The 27,578-nt window shown below is 37.6% G+C and overlaps 1 protein-coding gene across 1 annotated transcript in view; it reads right to left on the bottom strand.

Annotated features, from left to right (window-relative positions):
* Positions 1 to 25,227, bottom strand: part of LOC127452754 (transmembrane channel-like protein 3) — a 43,328-nt gene extending 18,101 nt beyond the window's left edge. Inside the window, exons 1-16 of the mRNA XM_051718445.1 lie at positions 25,112 to 25,227; positions 24,183 to 24,329; positions 21,907 to 21,982; positions 19,631 to 19,712; positions 10,804 to 10,910; positions 10,295 to 10,393; positions 9,993 to 10,135; positions 8,340 to 8,487; positions 7,727 to 7,770; positions 6,291 to 6,438; positions 6,062 to 6,171; positions 5,880 to 5,958; positions 3,570 to 3,854; positions 2,546 to 2,674; positions 1,946 to 2,013; positions 1,464 to 1,592 (exon numbers count right to left, since the gene is read on the bottom strand). Coding sequence (XP_051574405.1) covers positions 1,464 to 1,592; positions 1,946 to 2,013; positions 2,546 to 2,674; positions 3,570 to 3,854; positions 5,880 to 5,958; positions 6,062 to 6,171; positions 6,291 to 6,438; positions 7,727 to 7,770; positions 8,340 to 8,487; positions 9,993 to 10,135; positions 10,295 to 10,393; positions 10,804 to 10,910; positions 19,631 to 19,712; positions 21,907 to 21,982; positions 24,183 to 24,329; positions 25,112 to 25,227 — 1,910 coding nt within the window. The remainder of the gene's footprint in view (positions 1 to 1,463; positions 1,593 to 1,945; positions 2,014 to 2,545; positions 2,675 to 3,569; positions 3,855 to 5,879; positions 5,959 to 6,061; positions 6,172 to 6,290; positions 6,439 to 7,726; positions 7,771 to 8,339; positions 8,488 to 9,992; positions 10,136 to 10,294; positions 10,394 to 10,803; positions 10,911 to 19,630; positions 19,713 to 21,906; positions 21,983 to 24,182; positions 24,330 to 25,111) is intronic.
* Between the last annotated feature and the right edge of the window lie 2,351 nt (positions 25,228 to 27,578).

Here is a 27,578-nt window from a genome sequence, read left to right as displayed (position 1 = left end):
GTCCTCTTTTCAGATGAGAGCAAGTTTTGTATTTCATTTGGAAACCAAGGTCCTAGAGTCTGGAGGAAGGGTGGAGAAGCTCATAGCCCAAGTTGCTTGAAGTCCAGTGTTAAGTTTCCACAGTCTGTGATGATTTGGGGTGCAATGTCATCTGCTGGTGTTGGTCCATTGTGTTTTTTGAAAACCAAAGTCACTGCACCCGTTTACCAAGAAATTTTGGAGCACTTCATGCTTCCTTCTGCTGACCAGCTTTTTAAAGATGCTGATTTCATTTTCCAGCAGGATTTGGCACCTGCCCACACTGCCAAAAGCACCAAAAGTTGGTTAAATGACCATGGTGTTGGTGTGCTTGACTGGCCAGCAAACTCACCAGACCTGAACCCCATAGAGAATCTATGGGGTATTGTCAAGAGGAAAATGAGAAACAAGAGACCAAAAAATGCAGATGAGCTGAAGGCCACTGTCAAAGAAACCTGGGCTTCCATACCACCTCAGCAGTGCCACAAACTGATCACCTCCATGCCACGCCGAATTGAGGCAGTAATTAAAGCAAAAGGAGCCCCTACCAAGTATTGAGTACATATACAGTAAATGAACATACTTTCCAGAAGGCCAACAATTCACTAAAAATGTTTATTTTATTGGTCTTATGATGTATTCTAATTTTTTGAGATAGTGAATTGGTGGGTTTTTGTTAAATGTGAGCCAAAATCGTCACAATTAAAAGAACCAAAGACTTAAACTACTTCAGTCTGTGTGCATTAAATTTATTTAATACACGAGTTTCACAATTTGAGTTGAATTACTGAAATAAATGAACTTTTCCACGACATTCTAATTTATTGAGATGCACCTGTATACAGTAATGCCATGCTCCCTTCAGAGTGCCCATATCAAGAGCTCTGTCCTTTGGATTGAGTAGGGCATGTGATGATCTCTTTCAACTGGAATTCGCCCACTGTGTTTAGAGTTTTCAAAAAAATTAACCTGCAAATGGATTACTTATAGTTGTCTCTCAATTTTTAGCTGGTATAGGAGAAAGTATTTTTTTTTTTTCAAATCCCTAACCCTAAGTATGAACAATAATAATAGCAGTGCTTGCTAATATTAATATTATAATACTATTTATCTCAGCGTTACAGGTATGTATGATAATAATAATACTATGAGCTGCATAAATATAGTGTTTTAACTTTTCTTAATAACAATTTGACTTCAATAGTTGAAATGCATTACACAACTTGCTTAATTGGCCCCAGCACATATTATGAAACCAACATTTTGTCCTCATGCTTCTGTTATATTGCAAGAAAGGTCGGGTACTCTTGTGGATCAAATTGACATAGTCTGAGGTCACCTTCTCATAGTCAAATCAAAACAACAAACCACTTCTGTAACAGTGCAGCACTGGTCTCAGAGCAGTGGTAAATGTTTAACCTCTAATGACATTCTGCCTCACTGACCTGGAGGCCCTGAAGACCTGCTGATGGGGAACATTACAGGTCAGCACGGCCCAGCTCCGCAGGTACATCAAACCAATGAGCTTTAGGACATTAAAGGCAGGCAGGCATGGTGAAAAAAATGCCCCCATCCTACAGGGTAAGAGAAAAGACACAAGAAAAGATTGATTCCTCATCTTAATGGAGTTCAGCTTGTGCACCTAGCTTCAGAAAAGTCATTATTGTGAGATTACAAAACTGGAGGGCAATGGAGCATTGAGTTCTAATGTAAAGAGCACCAGGGGAATAGGACAGTTTATTGCAGATATAGAAAGGTGGGGTAATATATAAAGATTTACAGTAGGAAATAATATTTTATATTATGATTGTGTATTAGAGTTAAACAGCAGTCAAAGTAATAATCATTATGATACCTGTATATTTCTACTTATAATGATTATCATATCTTATACAATGTATTGATAAATGTATAAATTATCACTCACCATATCATTCCCTGGTTGTATATCAGATGAAGAACATTTTCAGCTATTTTAAATTCACCATATTCAGGCTGGAAAGGGAATATACTGATTTATATATGAATGTTATGGCAACAGTTTTTAGCATGCTATTTTACATATTTAACAGAAAAATCTGAACTCAATAATGCAAACAGCAAGTGATTAAAAGGCTCTCATCTAGTAACATAAGGCCCACACAGAATCTCCACACATTTTTTCCACATTCTTCACTAATCTCTGTCGTCTGGAAGTGCATTACTATAAACACGATTTTTGCTTGTTTTTACGAACTGAGGAATGAGTCTAAATAATTTTTCTATGATAATTCACAGTGTGTCACGGATGCCTGTGGATCTTACATTCAAAAACACTTCCGGTGAGTTCAACTGAGAACTTTCGACCTACAGTAGCCGAATTTACACTGAGATCAGTCTGGTAGAACTTAATGAGTGTTCGAATTCAATGGGAATAGGCGTTTTCTGCAGAATTCTGTGGATTCCCTGCAAGCCTGCCTATATATCATAAATTTGCTTTAAAAAAAATCTCTAAAAGTGTCATTTTGACCAAAAGTAGCACACTTACAAATTTGCTCTCCAAATCCCAGCAGCAACAGTCACTCAAGTATCGAACTACCAATCCCCGAATGAAATCAATAAGCAGGATACTTGCCACCGTAAAGATCATATCAATGATGGAGAGCTTTAACATCTCCTGTGAATTAGATAAACAAAATAAATGCCTCATATTAGCTGCCTTGTGCAGGGTGCAATTTTACCCCTCTGCAGACCATCAGCATCTCCAAGCAGGCCATTAAATCAGATCTTTGGATTTAAAGCAAGAGCTCATGCACTGACATCTTACCCTGACAGCAGTTTCATTAAATAAATGCGGGGCTGTGTATTTAAATCTATATATCTAATCCATACTCCACTCCCTCAGAGGAAAACAGTTTACATCAGACAGCCCATTTTCATTTTGCCTGTTATGTCCTTAATAAATACGTAACTATGTAGCCTGCAATAGCTATTGAAAATAGAGAGGTAGTTAACTCAAAGATAATGTTGTTTATAGTTGGTAAGAATGTCTGTTCACTTACATTGTTTGTTCATTTCTGTATAATATCTCAATATGACAATAGTTGTTGAACATATTGGCAAAAGATTAGGAAGATAACATTTTCTTGGACTTGAAATAATGTGCACCAATGCATTATGCACAATCAGACCAGGAACATGCATCATGAAATTAAGTTAGGTCAATTTAATTTTCATGTTAACAGGTAGTGTCACCAGTGGACTGAACAAACATTCAAGCAGTAATCCTACAATGGCTAGCACCTTTTTACCAATGTCTTTCAGTAAATCAATTAGGACTGATTTGTCATTTTTACATTACATGTCATTTTTAATGTTCATATAGGCCCCCCAACACTCTTTCTATGCCCCTGTTGACGATGCAATGAGTATTAAGGGCGGCAACCTAAAAATCAAGCTACTAGGTTTCGTTCATATCCTCCAGCCAGGCTTAGGTGCCAGGGAAGGTCCATATAAACTAATAAACAACAGGTATTGGAGCAGAAAGCAATGATGCCCACATGAAAGAGTACCTGACCGACATATGTTTCCCAGCATGGATCTTGCTGTGATCTGGTATTGTACTCATAGAAAACTGTCTGGTTTAGCAGGGCTTTCATTCTCATTGGTTGCCCAGAGGATATGGTGCTTTTGATTGTGGTCACACTGTTGTTTAGCTCCAGAAGAGTCATGGTCAGAGTGCTGTTCTGTCGCTCTGTAATATCTGGGACAGTGGTGGATAGGTTTTCCTCAGAGGGCTGAGAGATCGTAGCTAGGTATGATGTTGAATCTGAGCGGTTTCCTGGACCAACATGAATCTAGAATGTGTTTTGAGAATTATAAATTATAATTATTCAAAACGTACAACGTTTCAGTAATTTTCTACTTCAAGAGTGGTGATTATCTGAACAGTGTTTTCATCATTTAAATTAGTTATTTGACTACTCATAAGGAAGAAAAAACCCAATGAGATCTCTTATCTCAGTTGTGTATACTAAACAGAAATCAGATTAAATGGAGAGCAAATGGGGACTTTTGCTTAAAGGGTTAGTTTAGCAATGTCCTGACTGCTCATTTGCAAAGATACAAATATTTGCAATCAAAAGTCAGAGATTTGAACATGACCACCATCATTGCACTAAGCAATGCTATCCGCATTCATTTTGTAGCTACACAGTGTCAACAATTGTCTCATTTGTTTCTATTTTTATTTCTCCTAAGGAATTTTAAGATTAATCTTAGATTGAAGGTGCTGTAAGCGATTTTTTTATTTATTTTTTTATTAAATGGTATGCAGAAAATGTTCCTTCTCCCTGAAAGATACAGTATCACTGAAAAAAGTGTTCTGAGATATCTCACCAATCTCTGACAGCACGAGACTGTGTAAATAGCAAACAAAAATGTGACCGCGTACTGATTAACAGCCAATCAGAAGACTTTGATGTGCTTTCTGCCTGTCAATTCTCATAGTGTAGTAGTTAAAGCGGAACATTCATGTTTAATGTCATATTCCGATACATAACAGTTGTTTGCTGAGGGCACTTTTTTGCTACTGGTGTGTTTGACAACTGTGAGAAGACGCACTCAGTCTCGATGCTATATTTGGAGGGTAGTGTTTTGTAAAGAGGGGGCGTGTCTAATTGAACTGCAAATTCTCATGGAAGTTCTATAAAGGCTAAAATCACTTACAGCACCTTTAAGTTGTTATGCTGCCTTCATGTGCTTACGAAATTATCCAATTTTATGTTCAAGTACTTAGTTGTCGGAAAGAACAGGAAACATGGATAACGCCAGGTACATTCGTACATATTTCTTGAGGATCTTTTATTTTGACACCATAATATTACTCAGTAAACTTGCTGACGATAATGGAATTTTGGTCAAATACAAACTGTTTTCATGGTGTAAAAATTTACAGCATACATCAAATGGTTGCTGATACTGTATACATACAGTAAATGTATATGACCACACAGCAAGTGTTACCAATAAGCTGTATTTAGAAAAATCAATAAAAACTGTCATTCACTACAGAAACTGTCCTCTCCTCTGCCATGTTGAAAATGTATGTCTCCTCCCAACTTGGAAACTCAGGTATTAAAATTATCTCAGAGGTTCCCAGTTGTAATTATGACTTGAGGGGTTGTTCATGTGCAACTACTGAGTGGGAAACTCGTATTTACGTTCATTCCGATAGCATGTGAAGGCTGCATTAAAGGTGCCGCAAGTGATTTTTTTCAAGGAAAGGTATGAAATAATGCTCCTACTCCCTAAAAGATATCACTGAAATAAGTGTTGTGAGATATCTCACCGGTCTCTGTGACAGCACTGTAAATAGCAGCAAACAGAAACGTGTCCACGGGCCACGGTCTCTGACGCTTTCTGCCTGCCAGTCGTTTGGCTCATTCTCATAGTATTGTATTTGCAGCAATTATTAAAGCTTATTGCCATTTTTATGCCATGTTGCTCATAAGAGTTTTCAGTTGAGGCTGCTATTTTGCAGCTGTTGTTTTTGACAACCGTTTCTGCTCGATGTTGGTCTCAATAAAGCTGTTGGTATCTTTGTATTGGGTGGTTTTGGAAAGAGGGGGTGTGGCTAATCCAATAGCTCAGCTTGAGGAAATTCTAGAATGTCTTAAATCGCTTACAGCATGTTTAATTAGACATTACTCTAACAGAACTCTATAAATTCAGAATCTGTAACATATAGCTATTAACGGGCAAACTTTGAGCAAAATATTTTCTCTTGGGTTTAGAATTCTTAATGCTTTTAATCTAAATATAAGAATATATATAATTTGGAGAAAAAAGTTAAATGGGATAAGAATATAATTGTCACTTACAGCAGAGCTCATACTATTGACCTTGTCCAGGAGGGCAATAATCAAACTGTAGAGGTTTCCAAGGTACAACACCAGTACTCTAAATAAGCAAATTAACAAAAAGAGGTACATTTGTTTCAATGTTGGGGAGGGGGGTTGGGGATTGGACAAATAGCAGTAACTTAAAACAGTTATTTTCTGACCTAGCAAGCTGAAAGCGGAGACTTGTCCTGGGGTGGTACATCTCCAACTGGGCCACTAGCTCAAAAGCTGAAGGAGCGATCATTGTGATGAGAGACACCACCACACTTACCTAAAGAGGTAACCCAATGCATAACATGGATAAACATGCTCAAAGAAAAAATATTTAGTGATATACTGATATACACTTTAAGACAAAATATACAACAACAAAAATTTTTTTAACCATACCTCGTTCTTCTCCCAGAGTGTTAGTTCTGGTTTCTCTTGCTCCAGTTTCTGAGAACGATCCACCACAAAGTAGATAATGTAGATGCTGCCAGCCAGAGAAAGCAGCACCAGAATGTTGGCCAAAATTCGCAAACTGATCAGTACCGCTCTGTCGAAACAGAAGCCGAAATGAATAGGTTTATAGTTAGAGACACCTGATTTTGTCTTTTTAATAGTGGTATTTATTTAGTAGTATACACAAGTGTCATTGCTATAATATGCAGTATCTAATGACCCTCGTCTGGGTTCTTTAACTAACATCAATACAAATGAAACAACTACTTTGTATTATAATCTGCTTTACTTTCAGGCTAATGTGAAGTTGCAGTTTTCACTGAGAGGAAAAAGGACCACTAATCTAAAAACATTATTAAGCATTAAGTACTAAATTACATACTGTATATTCATTTGTAATTTTTATAACAGATATTTGTTTATACTAAACATTTTTTTCTATACATTTCAACAAAATACAAAGTTGCCTTATAACATGTTTCTGTTTCTGGATGTTATGGTACTGTAAAAGCTACAGAAGACATGCTGGAGAGAGTTTCTAGTATTATAAGAAAAAGTTGTTTTTCACCTATCACTCTAAAATCAGCTTTTATTGCCTTAACATTGCAAACACAGCATCAATAAACAATCCCCTTTTGGCTTGATATGTACTGAATTTCCCAGTTTGTCTGAGAACTTTTATCACAAAGTAAAGCAGTACTTCAAAATTTAACAGAATTTCAGTCCTGATATTTAAAACTCTATTGCAATGGAAAAATAAGTAAGTTAACATTGAAAATACCCAGTTATATTTAGAATATATCATGAAGCCTGTCAAGAACATATCCAGGTCATACTATGTCAACATGTCCTCCCCCTTTTTTTTTTTTTTTTTTTTGCTTGAAAAAAATAAAGCCTATTTGACACTACGTGACATTTTCATGTTTTCATGAGATTCACCCACATAGCGTTTAGGTATTAGTATCTATTAGAGTTACAAATATTGGTATAACCCTGTGTGTATGTTAATCTTCTTTAATGTGTGAGCAGGTCTGATGCCAATTTAGGAGCAGTCATCCCCCCTTAGCAAAAGGCAGTTTGTATAAATTACAGCAGGGTGTTTTCAGTTTCGCATGTTCTGCTGCGATTGCATTGGATGGGGAGGGGATACATAAATCAGAGCTCTCTGAGTCAGCATTACAGGTGGTGTGACACAACCCCAGAAAGATAGGAACAAAACATCACTGTAATTCACTTACTGATACTGATAATTTATTCCTTCAAAAGCCTGCAATGGCCTCAGTTTTGTTAAACATGCACTTCTCAGCTCCTAAAAAATGACTTCGTCAGCACTTTAAGGCTATGTTGAGGTGATAATGGGAGACAAATAAAGAGGAACTTGCAGGCTGGTGTCTTTCTTCTTCTCTTGCTCTTCTACAATGGCCTCCTTCAAAACACAAAAAAGAGAAACAATTGGCATCCAAAATCACAAATACCATAAAAAGTGAATCATCATTTCTGCCAAAAGACATACTACAGTTATTGTAACTACAATACAACTCCGGTAACATGGTATTAGCCACCACATTCATCAAAAAATTACAGCATCTTACACTGTTTGAAGGAGATCCCATATTAATTTATAATGATTTTATAGTAGTAACAATAACTGTAGTAACAATAGTATGTAGGTGAAAACTAGTCATTTCTCCCAAGGTATGGCCATGTAACTAGTGGTCAACTGACACTGGAGTTCTAAGTAGCCGATGTTTAGAGAGCAGGTTGACTGCTAGTCTTACTCTGAACGATATTCCAATGGTACAAATGGCAGCGTTTCATTTTCATGACACTGATGAGACTCAATTCACATGTTTTCCTCTGGGAAATTAGCACTAATAGTTGAACATAAACCTCCCTTGTAGGCAATGTTGTACTGAATTAAAACTGGACGATCGTTGGGAATTGAATCAGGGATAGATAGTTTATTATGGGATGTTGGATGTAGGAGATGCTTACTCTGATGCTATTGATGATGGCTGCCCCTTTACTCTCGGCTGCCTCTAGGTTCCCAATCAGGTAGTCCCATGCACAGAAGACACGCCAACAGAAGGTGTAATTCTCATCAGAAGCGCCAGCTAAACTCATGCGGGAGTTTTTAGCCATTCTAATAAAAGACGAATGTATAAAGTTGCATTATGAATGCATGCTAAAGTAAACAACGAATGCTAGAAGGTCCTCTGTCAAGTGCATATAATCAGAATTGAAAAGAACAAGAATGTTTATCAAGATAACAATAGGAAATAATTAAAGAAATTAAATCTCTGTCATTATTTACTCACCCTTATGTTCCAGACCCCATATATTGTTGTTTTTTTTCCAAACACAAAAGGAGATATTTTGAGAAATCTTTACACAGCTGTTTTCCATGATTTCCTTAACCCAAAAGTCATTATTCAATGATAATCTTCCCTTCTACCAAAGCTCTGAAATCTAATTTGTGATAGCATTCAGTTTAAAAAATAAGGGTACCTCATAGTGTCAAGCAAGGTTTTACACCAAAACACCATTGAGTCTCAAGTGTGTTTAATTAAAGGGATTGTTCACCCAAAAATGAAAATTCTCTCACCATTTACTCACCCCCATGCCATCCCAGACGTGTATGAATTTCTTTCTTCAGCAGAACACAAACAAAGGTTTTTAGAAGAATATCTCAGGACTGTAGGTCCATACAATGCAAGTGAATGGTAATCAGACCTTTTCTCCAAAAATCACATAAAGGAAACATTAAAGTAATCCATACGACTCCAGTGGTTACATTCATGTCTTCAGAAGCGATATGATAGGTGTGGGTGAGAAACAGAACAATATTTCAGATGTGAAAGTGAAACTAAACAGGCACCACATGTGACTTTCAGATGTAAAAGTGAAAGTGGAGATTTAGGGTATAAAAGTTTGGCCTAAAATTTTGACCTGTTTCTCACCCACACCTATCATATTGAGCTGCTGAAGATATGGATTTAACCACTGGAGTCATATGGATTATTTTAATGTTTCCTTTATGTTAATTTTTGAGCAACAAAGGTCTGATCACCATTCACTTGCATTGTATGGACCAACAGAGCTGAGATATTCTTCTAAAAATCTGTGTTTGTGTTCTGCTGAAGAAAGAAAATAATATAACATCTGGGATGGCATGAGAGTAAATGATACTGAGATGAGAACTTTCCCTTTAAATGTGAAATGCTTCATGTCACATTATAAAGTGCTGAAGATATTTCCATGAATAACGACCCATATTTTAGATTGTTCATCACACAAATCTGTGATACTGATTCAGAAGACTTGGAAAATAGTGCTTATATTTTTATAGTTAATTTAAGGTGCTTTTCTTGTGCTTTTATATGTTTGACAGCTGTAGTAACTATGAACTGTTGTTATATGGAACAGAGGTGCATAAAGATTCTTCAGAAGTTCTCTTTTGTGTTACATGGAAAAAGTAACATCATACAGGTTTGCAATGACATGAGTGTAAGCACATAAAAGATCTACTAACTAGACCAACACCAAACCAGAATAAACCAGCCTGAAAAAACTCATCCTGGTCTAAGCTGGTCTTTTCAGCAGGCAAATCATCATTTTCAAGCAAAGTATATTTGTTAAAGTGATTACTTTCTTAACAAAGTGATGAAACTGTAGGCAAAAACAGCCATCCCAACCAGAAAATAGGCCAAGGGTAGTCTGTAGCCAGCACTGCCAATTTTACGCACATTGCCGTAGTAGCCATAAAACAGCACAGAGTATTGGAGATAACCCTGAAAAACAGACATAAAACAAAACTCGACCAAAAAGTGGCAGATTGCATTTCAAAAATAAATTTGTGACAAATCCCTAAGTGACAAAATAGCATAGTTAAACAGATCATATATGCATCATTTTGGCAAAGCAGTAAAAAAGAGAAATAATATCCTTGCCCCTAGTGACCAGATGGTGTCCAGGTCTTGTGCGGAAGGAAGGTGATCCTTGGGAATGGTTTTGCTGCGTGTCGTACCAAACGGAGCGCCAGCCAGGAGCTGATTGGACAACACAGATTGAAGAGAGAGAGGAAATTATAGAGGCCAACAGATGATATCTGAACACAGAAATTGCTTTGTGTCTCTGCATCAAGGAGTGAAATAAATCTAACCATATTTACAGATAAAATAAAGGTCTAAGAAATGGCCTGGGTTGTAACGAAAGATGCTGTCTGTGAACTAATGATGCTGGGAAAAAACACACACAGAAATGTGTAAATACCTATACATTCTTTCAGAGATAATTTAAAACTTTTAAAAAAGAGCATTATGCTATATATAATCATTAGGTGATGTACATTCAAATAGTTAGAAATGTCATGAGACTTTTAATTCAGCTATTTTCAATTATATTAATATTGTTGAATGTATACTAACTACTTTTGAGAATGAATGCAGTGCATACTAACCTCAGGCAACACAATAAATGCTCCAGTCATAACAGTGAGGACAATATTGATGCCAAACAGCCATCGCAGGAATATAAAGTATGAGGCCACTCCTGAACCAAAGTGACCTTCAAAAACAACATATGCATTTAATACAGTAATATGAATAAAGCATATACCTATATGTAAGGAATAGTTGACAACAGATGTTGAATTATTGAAAATTATACCACGGGTCTGTTGAATGCTTGATTCTGATTGGTTGATGGATGTTCTAGGTTGTGCAATTATTTTTCAAGTAAATGCATGACTATGAAGTAGTTCCAGGTCTTAACCACAAAATGGTTCCATATCACTTTGCCATATTATTTCAGTTATTTCAAAGAGCCCTACAGGCTACCGCAACAAAAATAACCAATTAAAACAAAGACATTGGTTAAGTACATCAGATAAGAATGACAAACAATGTCTATAATATCCTGTATCTGTTTCAATTTCGATTGAAAAGTGTCCTTGGGCTCCCTCTCTTTCTCTCTCTCTCTCTTTCGCTCTCGTCTCACCATTTATACCACGGTTACCACATATTAAGACACTGTTCAAGGTTTTGTCTCAAGACATTTTCGGGTATACGTCCCTAAAAGGCTCTTGTGAGTGGAACTACTTTCTTCCGCCACGGATTCAGCAACTTGCATCGATACAGTCTGAGCCTTCGTTGCTAGTTCGAAAATGTCACTTTAGAACTAGCAATGGAGCACTTACTGGAGTAATGAGGTAGTGTCTGTGCATGTGTGCGTGTTTGTATTTGAGTGATCGAAAGAGAGAAACTGAGAGAGATCGCTTCTGGGATTAACTTCTTTTTTGTTGCAGCTCTCGTCAGAAGAAACATCGCTTCAAAATCACCAAGATGTACACTACCGGTCAAAAGTTTTGAAACACTTGACTGAAATGTTTCTCATGATCTTAAAAATCTTTTGATCTGAAGGCGTATGCTTAAATTAGTTTTAATGATTTAAATTAGTTTTGTAGACAAAAATATAATTGTGTCACCATATTAATTTATTTCATTACAAAACTAAAATTGAATTAAAGAAAAAAAGTTTTTGAAATTGATGATTTGGACCAAATAATAATGAAAAGCAGCCAATAAGTGCCCAACATAGATGGGAACTCCTTCAATACTGTTTAAAAAGCATCTCAGGGTGATACCTCAAGAAGTTGGATGAGAAAATGTCAAGAGTACATGTCTGCAAATTCTAGGCAAAGGGTGACTACTTTGAAGATGCTAAAATATAACACAGTTTTGATTTATTTTGTATTTTGTTTAGTGACAACATAATTCCACTTATGTTATTCAACAGTTTTAATGACTATACTATTACTCTAAAATGTGAAAAAAAAAGAAATTTTTATATATATATATATATATATATATATATATATATATATATATATATATATATATATATATATATATAAATAATAAAGAATGAGTAAGTGTTTCAAAACTTTTGACTGATAGTGTAAGTTTAAACACTTCTCTGAAGCAGTGAGTGTCATCATTTTTGTATATAGCTTCTCCGTTGTAAACCTTAACAACTATTTTCAACCACACTGAGATGCAGGTGTGCACTGAAATGACGGTGTTATGGATCAACTGGGGATCGTGTTATCTGGGGATGTGAGCGTGCATGTGAATAATTTTACTTACATTTTCAGCAGATTCATTTAATGTGAATTGTCAAGGAGCAAAGAAAAGACGTTTTGCAGTTTAAGAGCGATTTTAACCATTTCACAGGGTAACATGGTTGCCCATTTTAACATGGGACATTGGTTTGAATGGGAACTGGCGATTACATTTGTCAGAGCAGTAAATCGCATGTTGAATTCTTTTATTTGCAACACTAAAGCATCGTATGCTGATATGTGTCAATAATATATTTTCAATTGCTTTTATTTCTTTATAATGAATAATGGCTTGATGAACTAATAGTTTGAGTAACATTCTCCGACCATTAAACATAACAAAGTGAATGAATGATTATAGGTGGGACACATGTCCAGTGGTAAGTCATACTGGCAGTACACATAGCGACATGTTCAAATCCCAATCATTCAGGACAAATTTGAAGCTTTGCTGCAGATTATGATGTATTTTTAACAGGTCTATTGAAAACAATTTTTTAAATAACATACACAGACACAATATATTATATTGTTTCAAATAAATTAATCAAAATTTAAAATGAATCTAACAGCCAGTAATTACAATATACTCTACTGAATTTTCTGAGAATGGTTGAATTACTGAAGAAAAAAAATGGTTAACTACATTTTCTAAAGTTTACAAGCTTTTTAAAATTGTCAAACAATTTTAAGATTTAAGATTAAAAATCTTAAGATTTTGCCTAACAAACAAAATTATTATGTTTCTGAAGAACTTTTTCATGCTTTCTCAGAGTACCATTTATTCTGAGGAAGTTGAGGAAGTTCAACCTGCCACTGGAGCTGCTCACACAGTTCTACTCAGCCATCATTGAGTCTGTCCTGTGTACATCTATAACTGTCTGGTTTGGTTCAGTCACCAAATCAGACAGAAGGAAACTACAAAGGACAGTCAGGATTGCTGAGAGGATTATTGGTGCCCCCCTGCCCACCCTCCAAGACCTGTACGTCTCCAGAGTGAGGAAACGTGCAGGTAGAATTACTCTGGACCCCGGACCCCACACACCCTGCCCACTCCCTCTTTGAACTGTTGCCCTCTGGCCAGTGCTACAGAGCACTGAGCGCCAGGATAACCAGGCACAAGAACAGTTTTTACCCTCAGGCCACTTAACACATGAACAATTAACTGCCTTTAGGACTCCCATAGTGCAATAATGTAAATAAATATTTTATGTACATATGTGTCATGATTCACTGTTGTTTGCCTTTTGTTTTTCCCCTGTCATCTGTTCCTCCCGGACTACATTTCCCATAATTCCCTGCCCTCATCACTGCCAGCTGTCCTTGATTGTCCTCACCTGTGTTTCATTAACTCATTAGTCTTTGTGTATTTAATGCCCTGTTGTTTGCTCATTCCTTGTCAGTTGTTATGTGTTTTGATCTCCTGTGTATGACCAGTGCCCATCGTGAATGTTTCCTTTGTTCCTGTGTTTTTCCATCGTGGATGTTTCTTTTGTTCCTGTGTTTTCCCATCGTGGATGTTTCTTTTGTTCCTGTGTTTACCCCGTTATTTTGTACTTTGTTTACTTCACTTCATTAAACTCTTTTTAGCCGCACTTAGATCCAGCTCTCGTTACTTCCTTCCTAACATTACATCAAATGTTACAATATGTAAATTCACTCATATTTAATTCAATAACTGTACATACCCCATTCCTTGCACATATATTACCACTTGCACATGTAAATACGCCATTCTATGTTATAGGTCCTATTTTTTATTTATGTTTTTGTATGTCTGTTTATACTCATACCTTGTTGTATATTCTGTCTCACTGTAATGTTCTATGTGCACTTGCTTGCTTGTTTCTCCTATCACCAAAAAAAATTACTTGGTACCCTGTGAAACCATGTTCAAATCGCTCTTAAACTGTGTCAAATTCATTGGAATAGACATTGATCATACAAAGTGGGTTAATAATGATACCAAAAATGTTTTATGATGTGTAAAACACCTTTTCTTGGCTCCTTGGCAGTTCACATTGAACGAATCTGTTGAAAATGCAAGTAAAATTATTCATGTGCACATGCACATCCCCAGTTAACACGATCCCCAGTTGATCCATAATAACGGCTCTGTTTTTTGCTCGCGAGTAAGTGTGTGCGTAATGCGTATATGTATGTGTGTCCACGTGTGTGAGAGAGCTTAAGAGAGGGGGAGCGCGAGAGTGTTTCCCACAGATATTTATATAGAAACTGTAATAATATTTTATAGAATAATATAATATAGAAACTGTTGTGTTGATCAAGTGTATCTAGCTTTGATACAGCTCAAGCCTTCATTGCTAGTTCGAAAACATCACTTTAGAACAAGCAACGAAGGATGCACTGCTTTTTGGCATTGGAGTAACAAGGTAGTGTGTGTGTGTGTGTGTGTGTGTGTTTGTGTGTGTGTGTGTGTGTGTGTGTGTGTGTTTTGTGTGTGTGTGTGTGCTGGTGAGACAAGGAGCGCGAGGGTGCTTTTCAACCGAAATTGAAATAAATGTAGGATATTGTAGAGACTGTTTGACATTCTTAACTGATTTACTTCAATCAATGTCTTTGTTTTAATTGGTTATTTTGTTGTTGTAACCTGTAGGGCTTTTTGAAATAACTGAAATAATTTGGCGAAGTGATTTGTCTTTGTTTATATGGTTATTTTGCTGTTGTAGCATGTATGGTGTGTGTGGGTGAGATGAGAGCAAAAGAGAGAGAGGGAGGGAGTCCAAGGACGCTTTTCAATTGAAATTGAAAAGAATTTAGGATATTATGGACAATGTTTGTCATTCTTATCCGATGTACTTAACCAATATCTTTGTTTTAATTGGTTATTTTGTTGTGGTAGTCTGTAGGGCTCTTTGAAATAACTGAAATATTTTTTACCACAACAAAATAATCCAGTTTAAACAAAGACATTGTTTAAGTACATCGGATAAGAATGACAAACAAAAAAAAGCACCGTCGCACACCTCGTCTCACCCACACTTACACACACACACACCTTGTTACTCTAATGCCGAAAAGCAGCGCATCCTCTGTTACTAGTTCTAAATTGATGTTTTCGAACTAGCAACAAAGGCTTGAGCTGTATCAAAGGTAGATACACTTGATCAATACAACAGTTTCTATATTATCTGAAATATCTGTGGAAAACACTCTTGCGCTCCCCCTATCTTAAGCAATCTCACATGCACGTGGACACACATACATTTACCCATTACACACACACTTACTCGCAAGTGAAAAACAGAGCCCACATGCATCTCAGTGGGGTTGAAAACAGTTGTTAAGGTTTACATCGGAGAAGCTATATACAAATATGACGACATTCGTTACTGCTGAGATGTGCTTAAACTTACATCTTGGCAGTTTTGAAGTGATGTTGAGAGCTGCAAAAAAAAAAAAAAGGTAATCCCAGAAGTGATCTCTCTCAGTTTCTCGCTTTCGATCACTCAAAAACAAAAACAAACACACACACACTACCGTATTACTTACAGTAGGGAACCAGTAAGACCTAGGGGTTTCGAATACTTCATCTTTGGGCCCTCATAAACAACGTATAAAAAATCCGTGTCACTCACCGATTGGGAAATACATAAAAAAAATCAAGAAAAATATTCTGTCATTTTAGGTACATAGGCCGGCTAATTAAGCACTTAATGAACTCATTCAGACTTTAAACTTTGCACACTGTCTAAGGTCCTCCTGAGAAGCTATATATTTCAAATTGGAGTCATTTGGAGCTTTCTGAGGGGTGTCCACGAAACACCTATAGAAATTAATGGAATAAATTGCGGGACACAGAAAGTGAGTTTGTGGACAAGAGGAAGACTATGAGGAAGAATAGTGGGTAAGGGGGACACAGGAAGTGAGTTTGTGGACAAGAGGAAGACTATGATGAAGACTAGTGGGTAAGGGGGACACAGGAAGTGAGTTTGTGGACAAGAGGAAGACTATGATGAAGACTAGTGGGTAAGGGGGACACAGGAAGTGAGTTCGTGGACACAGGAAGACTAATGGGTACGATCCATCGCCCCTACTATGGGTCCAATGGCAACTTAAATGAATAGGGCTTTCTCCCACGAACCACCTAGGTTCCCTTACTCCAGTAAGTGCTCTTGTAAAGCAGCGCAAGCCTCGCTATCCTCCGTTGCTTGTTCTAAAGTGATGTTTTCAAACTAGCAATGAAGGCTCGGACTGTATCAAAGCAAGACGCTGAATCCGTGGCAGAAGAAAGTAGTTCCACTCACAAGAGCATTTTAGGAACGAAAACGAAAATGTCTTGAGACAAAACCCTGAACGATGTCTTAAGGTGTGGTAACCATGGTTTAAGCAAAATAATTGACTCTAGCCCGTTGAATTATTGAAAAATAATGCACAGCTGAGGTGAAACTGTCACTCTGCTGTGCGTTGTGACCACATTACCACCTCGGGTGTGCATTATTTTTCAATAATTCAATGGGCCGGAATCAATTATTCCTTACGCAACAGTCTGGTTCTGGAAGTAAAAATCCCATTCATTTATCCCATAGACGAATTGATTTTCAACGATAACTTATAAACATTTAAAGACAGATAAACTGTGAGCTACAAAGTTGTTCATCGATGGTATATGCTTCTGCTGAAGCCATCCGTCTGCATTATCTCAACTTCATTGTTTACAAATCGTGTTTGATAGCAGAATTCATGGTAAACAATTACATTACTCATGGTACAGCAGAGAAAGCTTCACCAATCAGAGAACCGTGTCCAACAAAACCCAGAGTGACCGCACACTCCCATGATGCACTGTGAATGACATAATTGAGTCAGTCTCCCTTCACCCTTAAACTGTCACATATTCCCTGTTTTTTGTCTTGACTTCTATGTGGAAATTCTGGTTTAGTTCCCTGTTCCTGTTTCCTGTTAGTTTTGTAGTCCTTTGTAGTTTCTTTTCATGATTGGTTTTCCCCTGATTTTTCCCCCAGGTGTTCCTCATTCCCTTGTTTATTTAAGCCCTTGTTTTCCCCTGGTTTCTTTTTCAGTCTTCATCTGTATTATGCTGTGCTTTGTTCCCTGTGTTTTGTTTCATTATGTTGTTTCAAAAAGGCTGCATTTAGATCCTCATTCCTCTATTGTCTCGTCACAGAAAGACTGACCCAGAAATGGATCTAGCGGCTGTCAGGATTCTGCTCCTTCAGCAAGGGGACCGTCCAGTTGAGGATCACGCCCGTGAGTTTTTAGAGCTGGCAAATGTAGTGCACTATCCAGACCGCTCTCTGGTGGTTTTCTTCCGGGCCGGTCTGAATAGTGCACTGAGGGAACTCATGCCTCTGGCTGATCCTCACTGGATGCTCGGCGATTATGTGGAGAAGGCTCTGGAACTTAGCGGTTCCCCTTATACAGTGGATTATGACGGGAACCCCAGGCCAAAACCTGCATCCATGGCCCCTGTCTTCAAGCCTTCCATGGCCCCTGTCTCGAAGCCTTCCACAGCCCCTGTCTCCAAGTTGTATGATCTGCCACTGATGTCGGTGTGTAGGTCCATGAAGAACCTACCTCAAAAATTGTCTGCGCCCACGCCTGCCACGGTCAACGAGCCAGAGCCCACGCCTGCCACGGTCAACGAGCCAACGGCCATGCCTGCCACAGCCAATGAGTTGCCAGCCTCGTCCATCCCAGAGCCAGCGTTGCCAACTTCGGCCATCCAGAGGAGAAGGAAGAGAAGAAAAGTTTATGTTCCCAAGTCTCTTCCCATGTACACAACCACGGAGGTCGTTTCTGAGTCTCCTCCCATGCCCACGACCACAGAGGTCATTCTCAAGACTCATCCCATTTACACGACTATGGAGGTCGTTTCTGAGTCTCCTCCCATGCCCACGACCACAGAGGTCATTCCCGAGTCTCATCCCATGTACATGACCACAGAGGTCATTCTCAAGACTCATCCCATTTACACGACTATGGAGGTCGTTTCCGAGTCTCCGCCCATGCCCACAACTACAGAGGTCATTCCCAAGTCTCATCCCATGTACACGACCACGGAGGTCATTTCCGAGTCTCCTCCCATGCCCACAACCACAGAGGTCATTCCCAAGTCTCCTCCCATGCCCACAACCACGGAGGTCATTTCTGAGTCTCCTCCCATGCCCACGACCACAGAGGTCATTAACGAGTCTCTTCCCATGTTCACGACCACGGAGGTAATTTCCGAGTCTCTACCCATGCCCACGACCACGGAGGTCATTCCTAAGTCTCCGCCCATGTTCACGACCATGGAGGTTGTTTCCAAGTCTCTGTCCATGCCCATGACTACGGAGGTCGTTCCCGAGTCCCATCCCATGTTCACGACCACGGAGGTTGTTTCCGAGTCTCTGCCCATGCCCACAATCACAGAGGTCATTCCTGAGTCTCTTCCCATGTTCACGACCATGGAGGTCATTTCCCATTCATCCAGTACTCTTTGTCTCGAGCCTCCCATGGCTCCGTCTTCCACGGCTCCGCCCCTAGAGTCTTCCACAACTCCACCCCCAGAGACTATTTCCCCAGTGGCTCCGCCCCCAGAGACTATTCCTCCAGCGGCTCTGCTTGCTCCCCCAGAGACTATTCCTCCAGCGGCTCTGCTCGCTCCCCCAGAGACTGTTCCTCCAGCGGCTCCGCCCGCTTATCCAGAGACTATTCCACCTGCGGCTCCGTCCGCTCCCCCAGAGACTATTCCACTTGCCGCTCCGCCTGCTCCCCCAGAGACTATTCCTCCTGCGGCTCTGCCCGCTCCCCCAAAGACTATTCCTCCTGTGGCTCCGCCCGCTCCCCAAGAGACTATTCCTCCTGCGGCTCCACCCGCTCCCCCAGAGACTAGTCTTCCTGCGGCTCCGCCCGCTCCCCCAGAGACTCCTCCTACAGCGGCTCCGCCGCCTGACCCTGTCCCTGTCCTGTGGCCGCCTCCCAGGATTCCTGACCCTGTCTCGGCCCTGCGGCCACCTCCCAGGACTCCTGACCCAGTCCCCACCTTGAGGTCATCTCCTTGGTCTCCTGGCCATCCGCCTGATCTGCTATGGTCTCCCTGGTCTCCTGGCATTCCACCTGATCTGCTCTGGTCTCCTGGCCATCTGCCTGATCTGCTCTGGTCTCCCTGGTCTCCTAAATAATAGTATGTTGTATTACTTACTTTCAATCTTTTTAATCCTCATCTCCCATGGAATGAACAGAACAACAATGTTGTAAACGATTCTTGAAATCTTCTTCAGCAACTGTAAATGTAACACAATATGTATAATCATTTTCACTCAGGCAAACATTTGGTTAGGACAGTTTACTGCTAAAAGAATCCACAAATAAATAAATTATAAAAAAAGATTATATCCAAGGAGTGTTAAAGAATCAGTAAGAACTGTGCATGTATAAGATGATAGCGGGAAAATAAATAAATGCATGTATTTGTTAAATCAATGTGCATGGGTATCTGATTTTCAGTCTTCTGTGAAAGAATGATTAATTCATCATCAAATCCACTTGCTAAAAAGTCAATTAATTTTAATGGAGCTTGGGCAGCCTTGGCGAATGCCATTGGACATTTTAATTAAAGCAGGCTATAACAATAGGCCATAAATTTGAGTGCAGCGTCTGTGAGCAGATGAGGAGTGCCACTGAGGCAGAGAGACCCAGAACCTGAAGATCTCATAAACACAGTGCTGTTGGAAAAACTAAAAGAGAAAAGAAGAGAAGCTAAAATATGAAAAAGACAAGTGTAACATCAGAAGACTCCTTAAATGTACATAATTAAAGGTGGTTTAAAGTAGTTAGAGAGTTCATATTTAAATGCAAAATTTTAATTATATTGAAAATAACTAGATTTGTCAATTCTAGGAGGTTATTAGGATGTTTTGGGTGGTTGCTTATTGGCCCGAATCAAAAGAGACCATCCCCAAGTCTCTATGGAATTCTGTTTGATATGGTTCGGGTGAGTTTATGAGATTTTTTAATTATTATATCATCCGGCAGGCGAAAACTGTAACTCCAAATACTTATAGAAGTATTAGAATGCATCACTTTTAAAGAAGTTGCATGATTTTAAATTATACTAAAGGGGTCATGTCATGAGGGATCAAATTTTCATTGATATTTTTAATATATAAGAGGTCATTCTACTATCAAATATACTGTAAATTTCAGAACTCAAAACTTAATCCCCAATGCAATAAAAGCATTTATTGAAACCAAGCTGCACAAACACCTCATTCTCTACTAACTATTCCTGGACACCAAAGGGGACCCATCTGGACTATTTCTAAATATTTTTGTATATAAACATGCACTAGACAGACATCTTTGACCGTTGTCATGTATCTCGCGCCGCTTTTAAGACACGGTGTCAAGTTACAACTCTGAAAAGGAGATCCCATTCTGTTTCGTTCAGCTGCTCTGCATCTTGCTGTTTTGAGCACAAATGCATCCTGGATGCGCTCTTGCACCCATATGTGCTATTTTTAATTGTTGGTGTATGAAAACATGCACTAGATGGATGTCATTGATCATTTTGATTTGTTTGAGGTGATGTGCGCCTCAGTGCAGGATTATACTGTGTTTGCATCTTTTGCATCGTGCTTTGGCTATGTATGTGCGGGTGGAGGGGGTGGGGGGATTCGGCTCATATCAGTGTGGATTGCTTGTGAACCAGTAATAATATGATTCAAGCTTTGCAAAGAATATGTTATTGAAAGATGGGGCAGTTAAAAACACTATTGGACCCGACTTCAAAACCGTAAGTAAACAGTTCCAATCATGATTTTTTTTTATTTTTATTTTATTTTTTTATGTCTTGACTGTTTGATAATTTATGGTGCTGCTCTGCTTGAGTGAACAGTTTAATATATTCGGATGGATGTGTTGGATGTGCGTTATGTTTAAACCCTGAAATTTAGTTTCATAATGTTGTGGACCTTGTTCATTCTCTTCAGACTGAGTTTCAAATATGGCTGTATTCGAGGGGCTGCAGGATGTTAACCAATCATAACAGTGGCCGTTTACGTTGAGGTTTAAAGGTGCCGCTGAGGCCAAAACTGAGCATTTCAGACAGAGGGCCACAGACAGGGTGGAAAATGATCACATATTACAAAATTATGACTGTTTTAGTGCCAAAAACTTTACTAACATTATCAGTGAACCTCAGGAAAGACAATACAATTATTAAAAAAAGAGTATGTCATGACCCCTTTAAAGTCATATAACACCAAAGGTGCGGGGCGAGTTACAACTTTTGAAAAATCCTTTACCTAAATTACTGCCTGTCTTAAACACCATTAATAATGCTCCAAGCTACATGCACAACTTGTATAGTGAGAGCTGCAAAATAAAAACATATTCTGTCTAAAGCTGAAAAGGTGAACTTGTATAACAAAAAGAACCCAGTGAATGTAAATAGATATAAGGTTGCATAAAACTTACATCTGCCCCGGCTGCCTGGTAACCACGCGTCCTGGTCAGCCTGCCTTCATACTGCAGAACAATATCTCTGGCCTGCCTAAAACACAGACAGAAACTGTAAGATTTAGCAATTTGGATCATTTACACAATTTATTATTTATTTATTTATTATGAATTTACTGCAGTAGTAGGAGATAATAAAGCCATTAATAGAAGGTTTTTCTGTTCTGTGAGCTTTATCTACAGTAGCACACTTTTATTATCGTTTGCTCTTAATAGATGCTTTACCCATTAAAACAGGCACTTCCTAGGTTTCTATATTAATAACATTTTAAAACAAAGGCAACAAAATGAGGCTTTCAGCATCATTTATGTAAACTAATAAAATTCAATGACAAGGTACTAGGGATGCAAACAAATAAGGATGGAAATTGTATTTCCAATACAGGATTATTTTTTTATTTTTTTTAAGGTCAGTGTATGCAATAGTGCACACTCACCTAAAGATTAGAAGACTCATCAAATGTAGCATGCATCTCTTCCATATACCATCAGGCATAAACCTGCCAGTTATTGTAACTAATCTCATAGATAATTGTGATAATAAAAGTATTAGTTGGATCATCATCATCATCATCATCTTTGGAGATTTGAGTGAACACAAACATTCAGAACCCTTGAGATAAAGTAATACCTGAAACCCCATGTGCTTTTCTCTCATGACATTCCAACAAGAACTGTATATATCAACATGTGGTAAACATGTAATATGTAAGCCAGCCAATAATTGCAGTATTTTTGCAGTGCTTTGCCAGGTGCATAAATTGTCAATGTTTGCTTACACACTAAAATAACCACACCTGCTCTTCGTCCAACCCCAATCATTCATAACAGGTACATTTTGTGAATTCTTGACCCGAAGCTGCAGCAAACGGTAACCCAGTAAAATGAGAAAGTCCTGGTCAGTGTAATGAAACAATTACTCAGCCAATTTAGTTTGTTCTCCAGGCATCGTGTTGTAAATATGGTGCCTGCTTTCAAGCACTGAAAGTTAATTGTTATTTACCATATGGGTTTAATGCACAGACGTTTTCCTACACAATTATCATCATTTTTACTAAGTAGGCTAATGCCCATAATGGAATCAAAATATAATTTTTGAAAGAAATAATGCTCAGTTCTTTCATTTTTCTTTTTTATGTAATGAATAATTGTTTTTAATTAAATAAATATAGCAGAACTTTCTACATTGAATAAAATAGTTGAAGTGTGAACTTAAAAATATTAAGTAAATTCAACATTTGTTCTCAATTCAAACATGTAAAAGTTAATGATCTAGCTTATATGTAAATATTATTCATGATTGTTATCTTTACAATGTGTCATATATCAATCCTAAAGTAGAAAACATGGTCATATTTATTTACTAATTTGAGTAAATTTAACAGGTAAATAAAAAAAGTAAATGTTAATTAACTTTTCAAAGATGGTTTCATTATTTGCAAGGTTATTGACACTGTTGATCAACAACTCTATTGTTGATGTTGCTGTTACATTTGGTAACTTCTTGTTTTGAGAAATCTAAAGTTCATTGTGTTTTGCACACCAAGTGTAAGGTATGCATGTTATGTACTATCGGCAGTAATGCAAGGTGATGTTGTCCAATAGACTATATAGTATGCATTGGTACATGATCAAACATGTATATAAGGAAAATAAAAAATTTAAAATATTCCAATAATGTTCATTTAAATAATACTAAATGTATTTAAGTACCATGTACATCAGATTTTTAAATGAAAGTAACTGTATTAACTGATTTTTTTATTTTTTATTATTTACTTCAGTATTATGTCATGAAGTAGATTTTACTCAATTTTATACCATTAAAATTTACTTAGGAAAACGTTGTGAAATAGAAATTAAGTAAATCTTACTGTTTTTTCAGTGTACCTTACTAGCATCACAGACTTTGTAGTATCATGAAACAGCTGCAATACCAACTGCTGTACAAATACTGGCTTAAGTTCAAAAATACCTTTATAGCGCATAATATATAAGACTGCGCTTACAAACTCTACAACCACATTTATATATATATATATATATATATATATATATATATATATATATATATATATATATATATATATATATATATATATAGATATATATAATCCTTTATCCTTATTTTCTTATGCCATGCGCACCGGTCCACTAGAGAACAATACAACTCTATCATCCTTAATAATTTCATAAATTCTGATGACATTGCTTTGAAATTGGTGGGGTCTTACTTAAGCACTTTTAGCTTGCGTCTTATTGGCCAGGGTTTGGTTCGGATGTTGGCAATTATTTCCTTTTGTAGCTGAATGTTCTGGAACATCTCCTCCGGATCAGTACTGTCCACTCTCTCTCCATCCTTATCCTCATCATAAGACAGTCTGAAACACAACCAAAGAAATCAATGATCGCTTCAATTCATCTTATAGTAACATAGTTGAATTTTTTATTCATACTGTACTTTTGAAACCATAATGCAACTTTATAACATTTTAAAAGAAATTCGAAAATGCAAAATGCAAGTGGATGTAGAATTTTTTTTTGCTTGCAATCGACTGTTATTTGATGTTGCTAAATATATCAATGTAGACACACTGTGGAAGATGCTGAACTGGATTTACAACCATCTAGCTGTAGAAATTACAAATGATGAAAAATGTGTTCTCTCTTTTGCTTAGTTATAAACTACTGTAAGTGGGTAATAATCCCACATAAGGCATATTTATGTGAAGGAGTATTAAGCACTGCATACACAAAGCAACTGATCAACATACAGTACATCCAAAATAAGACCATTATATGCACAGTATACGATAAGGATGTGTGTATTTAAGATTCCATAATGGAAACCTGACTCAAAATAACAAAGTACAGAAAAATATATACAAAAGTTATTCTTAATCCACAAATTTGGAAGATTGTTTTACTTTTAAACAAGGGAAGAGGAATATAATGTTTTTTTCCGCAGCCAAAAAACCTGGATGCCCAGCCCACTGGATGCAGCACAGCATAAATATTCCTAATAAAAATGTCAAAAATAAATAAATAAATAAACACACCTATGAGACTGAATAATATAGTCTTTTGGTGTCAGGTGTGAACTTCAGTCAATGTAACTTATGTAGAGAAGTTGGTTAAAAAGGCAGAGTTTTATCACACTCACCCATTATCGTCCTGGTATGGGGAATAAATCCTTCTTGAATTCTTCCTTATGCTTTTGTTGCGTTTGGAGGATATCAGAGGTCTGGTTATTGTTGCTGGTTCTCCCATTTCACTCATATCCCAGCTGTGAAACTTTCAGCAGTGTTCACTAAGCATGTCTCATCTGTGGCAGTGTTTCTGAAGAGAATCTGGGTGGACCAAGAATGAAGAGTGCTACCTGCCTGATTGGATGCATTACTGGAGTGCTGCACTTAGCCCCTCCGCCACAGGAGAAGCCCACACAATCACTCCAATGAAAGCTGAACACGCCTCAGGATGTGCCCCTCAGTATGTTGAATTTTAATTTTAATTGGAATGACTAGAAGAGAAATCTACTGAATTGTTTTTGAAGAAATTCAACACAATCACAAAACTGAAAAATATAATTTGTTGAACAAGCTAAGCAACAAAACAAATATTTAAATAAGACAAATTATGCAAATGTATTTTAAAAAATCATACTGAATTTCATTCCATGTTAGTTATACTTCCTTTAGTTAGAATTAAAATGACAATTCTGCATCCTATTTTCTTCCTCAGTTTAACCCTTTAAGCTCAGATTGGCCCGCCGGCAAAATATTAATAATTACATTCTTGACCAACACAAAATAGGTATCGTTTTAAAGCTTGTAATTTACAATGCATGTAGGCATTATGACTAAAACTAAACAAGTGCTTTGAATTTGCAGACAAATCAGAAGTGTTCCATTTCGATAATTTATTAATAATTTTGCACTGTACCTATTATTGTATTAGGTAAAAACATCAAACTGATCAAATAGTCATGTGTCATATGTTGTTGAAAACCCCTCAAAGATTAGAATACATGCAACCTATTTGTTTTACACACAGAAAAAATATAGCGAGTAATAGCTAAGTACATGTCTTTAACATACATGTTATATGTAAACAGGTGTTGCTTATAAACCGCGTTTTCACTTATCGCGTAATATATCACAAAGTACTACTTAGAGGAGGGGACTCCCATTAAAAATGAGCCCGCACACAACACACTCAGCTGCAGAGGTCATTAGATAATCCACGCAAAGCACAATGTGCACACAGCACATAATGTGCTATCTGGCTAAAATCCCGTTAGCTTTCCTGGATCAGATTACTTCATCTGAATTTATGTAGTTCGTTGTCCAGTGTCATGGAACGTTAAACCAATTGTAATAGGATTCAGATCGCTGCAAGCAAATGTGGAAGTCATCCAAATATGGGCAGAGAGGATCGTTCACTGTAGTTATATATATATAACTACAGTGAACGATCAATTCCCAATGCGTTCTAAATCCTCATGGTGGCGTAGTGACTCGCCTCAATCCGGGTGGCGGAGGACGAATCTCAGTTGCCTCCATGTCTGAGACCGTCAATCCACGCATTTTATCACGTGGCTTGTTGAGCACATTACCGCAGAGACAGCGCGTGTGGAGGCTTCACGCTATTCTCCGCGGCATCCATGCACAACTCACCACGCTCCCCACCAAGGAACCACATTATAGCGACCACGAGGAGGTTACCCCATGTAACTCTACCCTCCCTAGCAACAGGGCCAATTTGGTTGCTTAGGAGACCTGGCTGGAGTCACTCAGCACGCCCTGGATTCAAACTCGCGACTCCAAGGGTGGAGATATATATTGGCTGAGAGTCTCATAGTTTATCATAATCTACTGTATATCATTTTTTTTTTTTTTTTTAAGTTTTCTTTAAAATGATACAAAACTATTGACCCTCTTTTTGTTTTGTTTTTTTGTTTTTTTTTTGTAGAGTTATAAGCCTTTAATTTTGGGTATGCCACTGAAACAGGATTTTAAAAGGCATCTAAATTCTCTTCTGCATGGCATGCAACTATGTACTCAACAAATGGATTCTAAAAAGAGAGAGAAAATAAACACCATTCTGAGACCTCCTTACAAATATTATACAACTTTAAACTTTCTGTTTTAATTTTATTAAATGTAAAAGGTCCCTCCTAGATCCCCCATACATATGATAAATTCTCTGTTTTTTCTCTTGAAAACATTTGTTCTGTTCTGTGATCTATTCACTCATTTTTGAGAGAGCGGTAATAAACAGACAGATAATGTACCCAAAAAACATCACATGAATTTTTAGTAGGTATACATGGGCAAATTTCCAAGTTACCTTATAATGGGGGTTTAGGGTGCACTAAAATTATAGAACATTGTCACGTTTGGAAAGTAAATGTTCCCACATTGCAAAAGAAAAAGAGGCCCAGTATGATGATGTGCCATATGTAACACTATCTCTTTTGCTGAAATAAAGCAGACGATCTATAGAGCAAAATGGCTCCAGATTGAATTCAATGAACAGGGATCTTTTTAACTGGAGTCTAATTTAGATTCCTTTATAAAACATCTCAGAAAAGCACCTGTGCCAGGCAATGCACTCTGCACATACAGAAC

Source organism: Myxocyprinus asiaticus, chromosome 2 (assembly GCF_019703515.2).
Source record: "Myxocyprinus asiaticus isolate MX2 ecotype Aquarium Trade chromosome 2, UBuf_Myxa_2, whole genome shotgun sequence".
NCBI classification, from domain to species: Eukaryota; Metazoa; Chordata; class Actinopteri; order Cypriniformes; family Catostomidae; genus Myxocyprinus; species Myxocyprinus asiaticus.
Note: the sequence above shows the minus strand (reverse complement) of the source record. Positions and strands in the feature narration are given on the sequence as shown.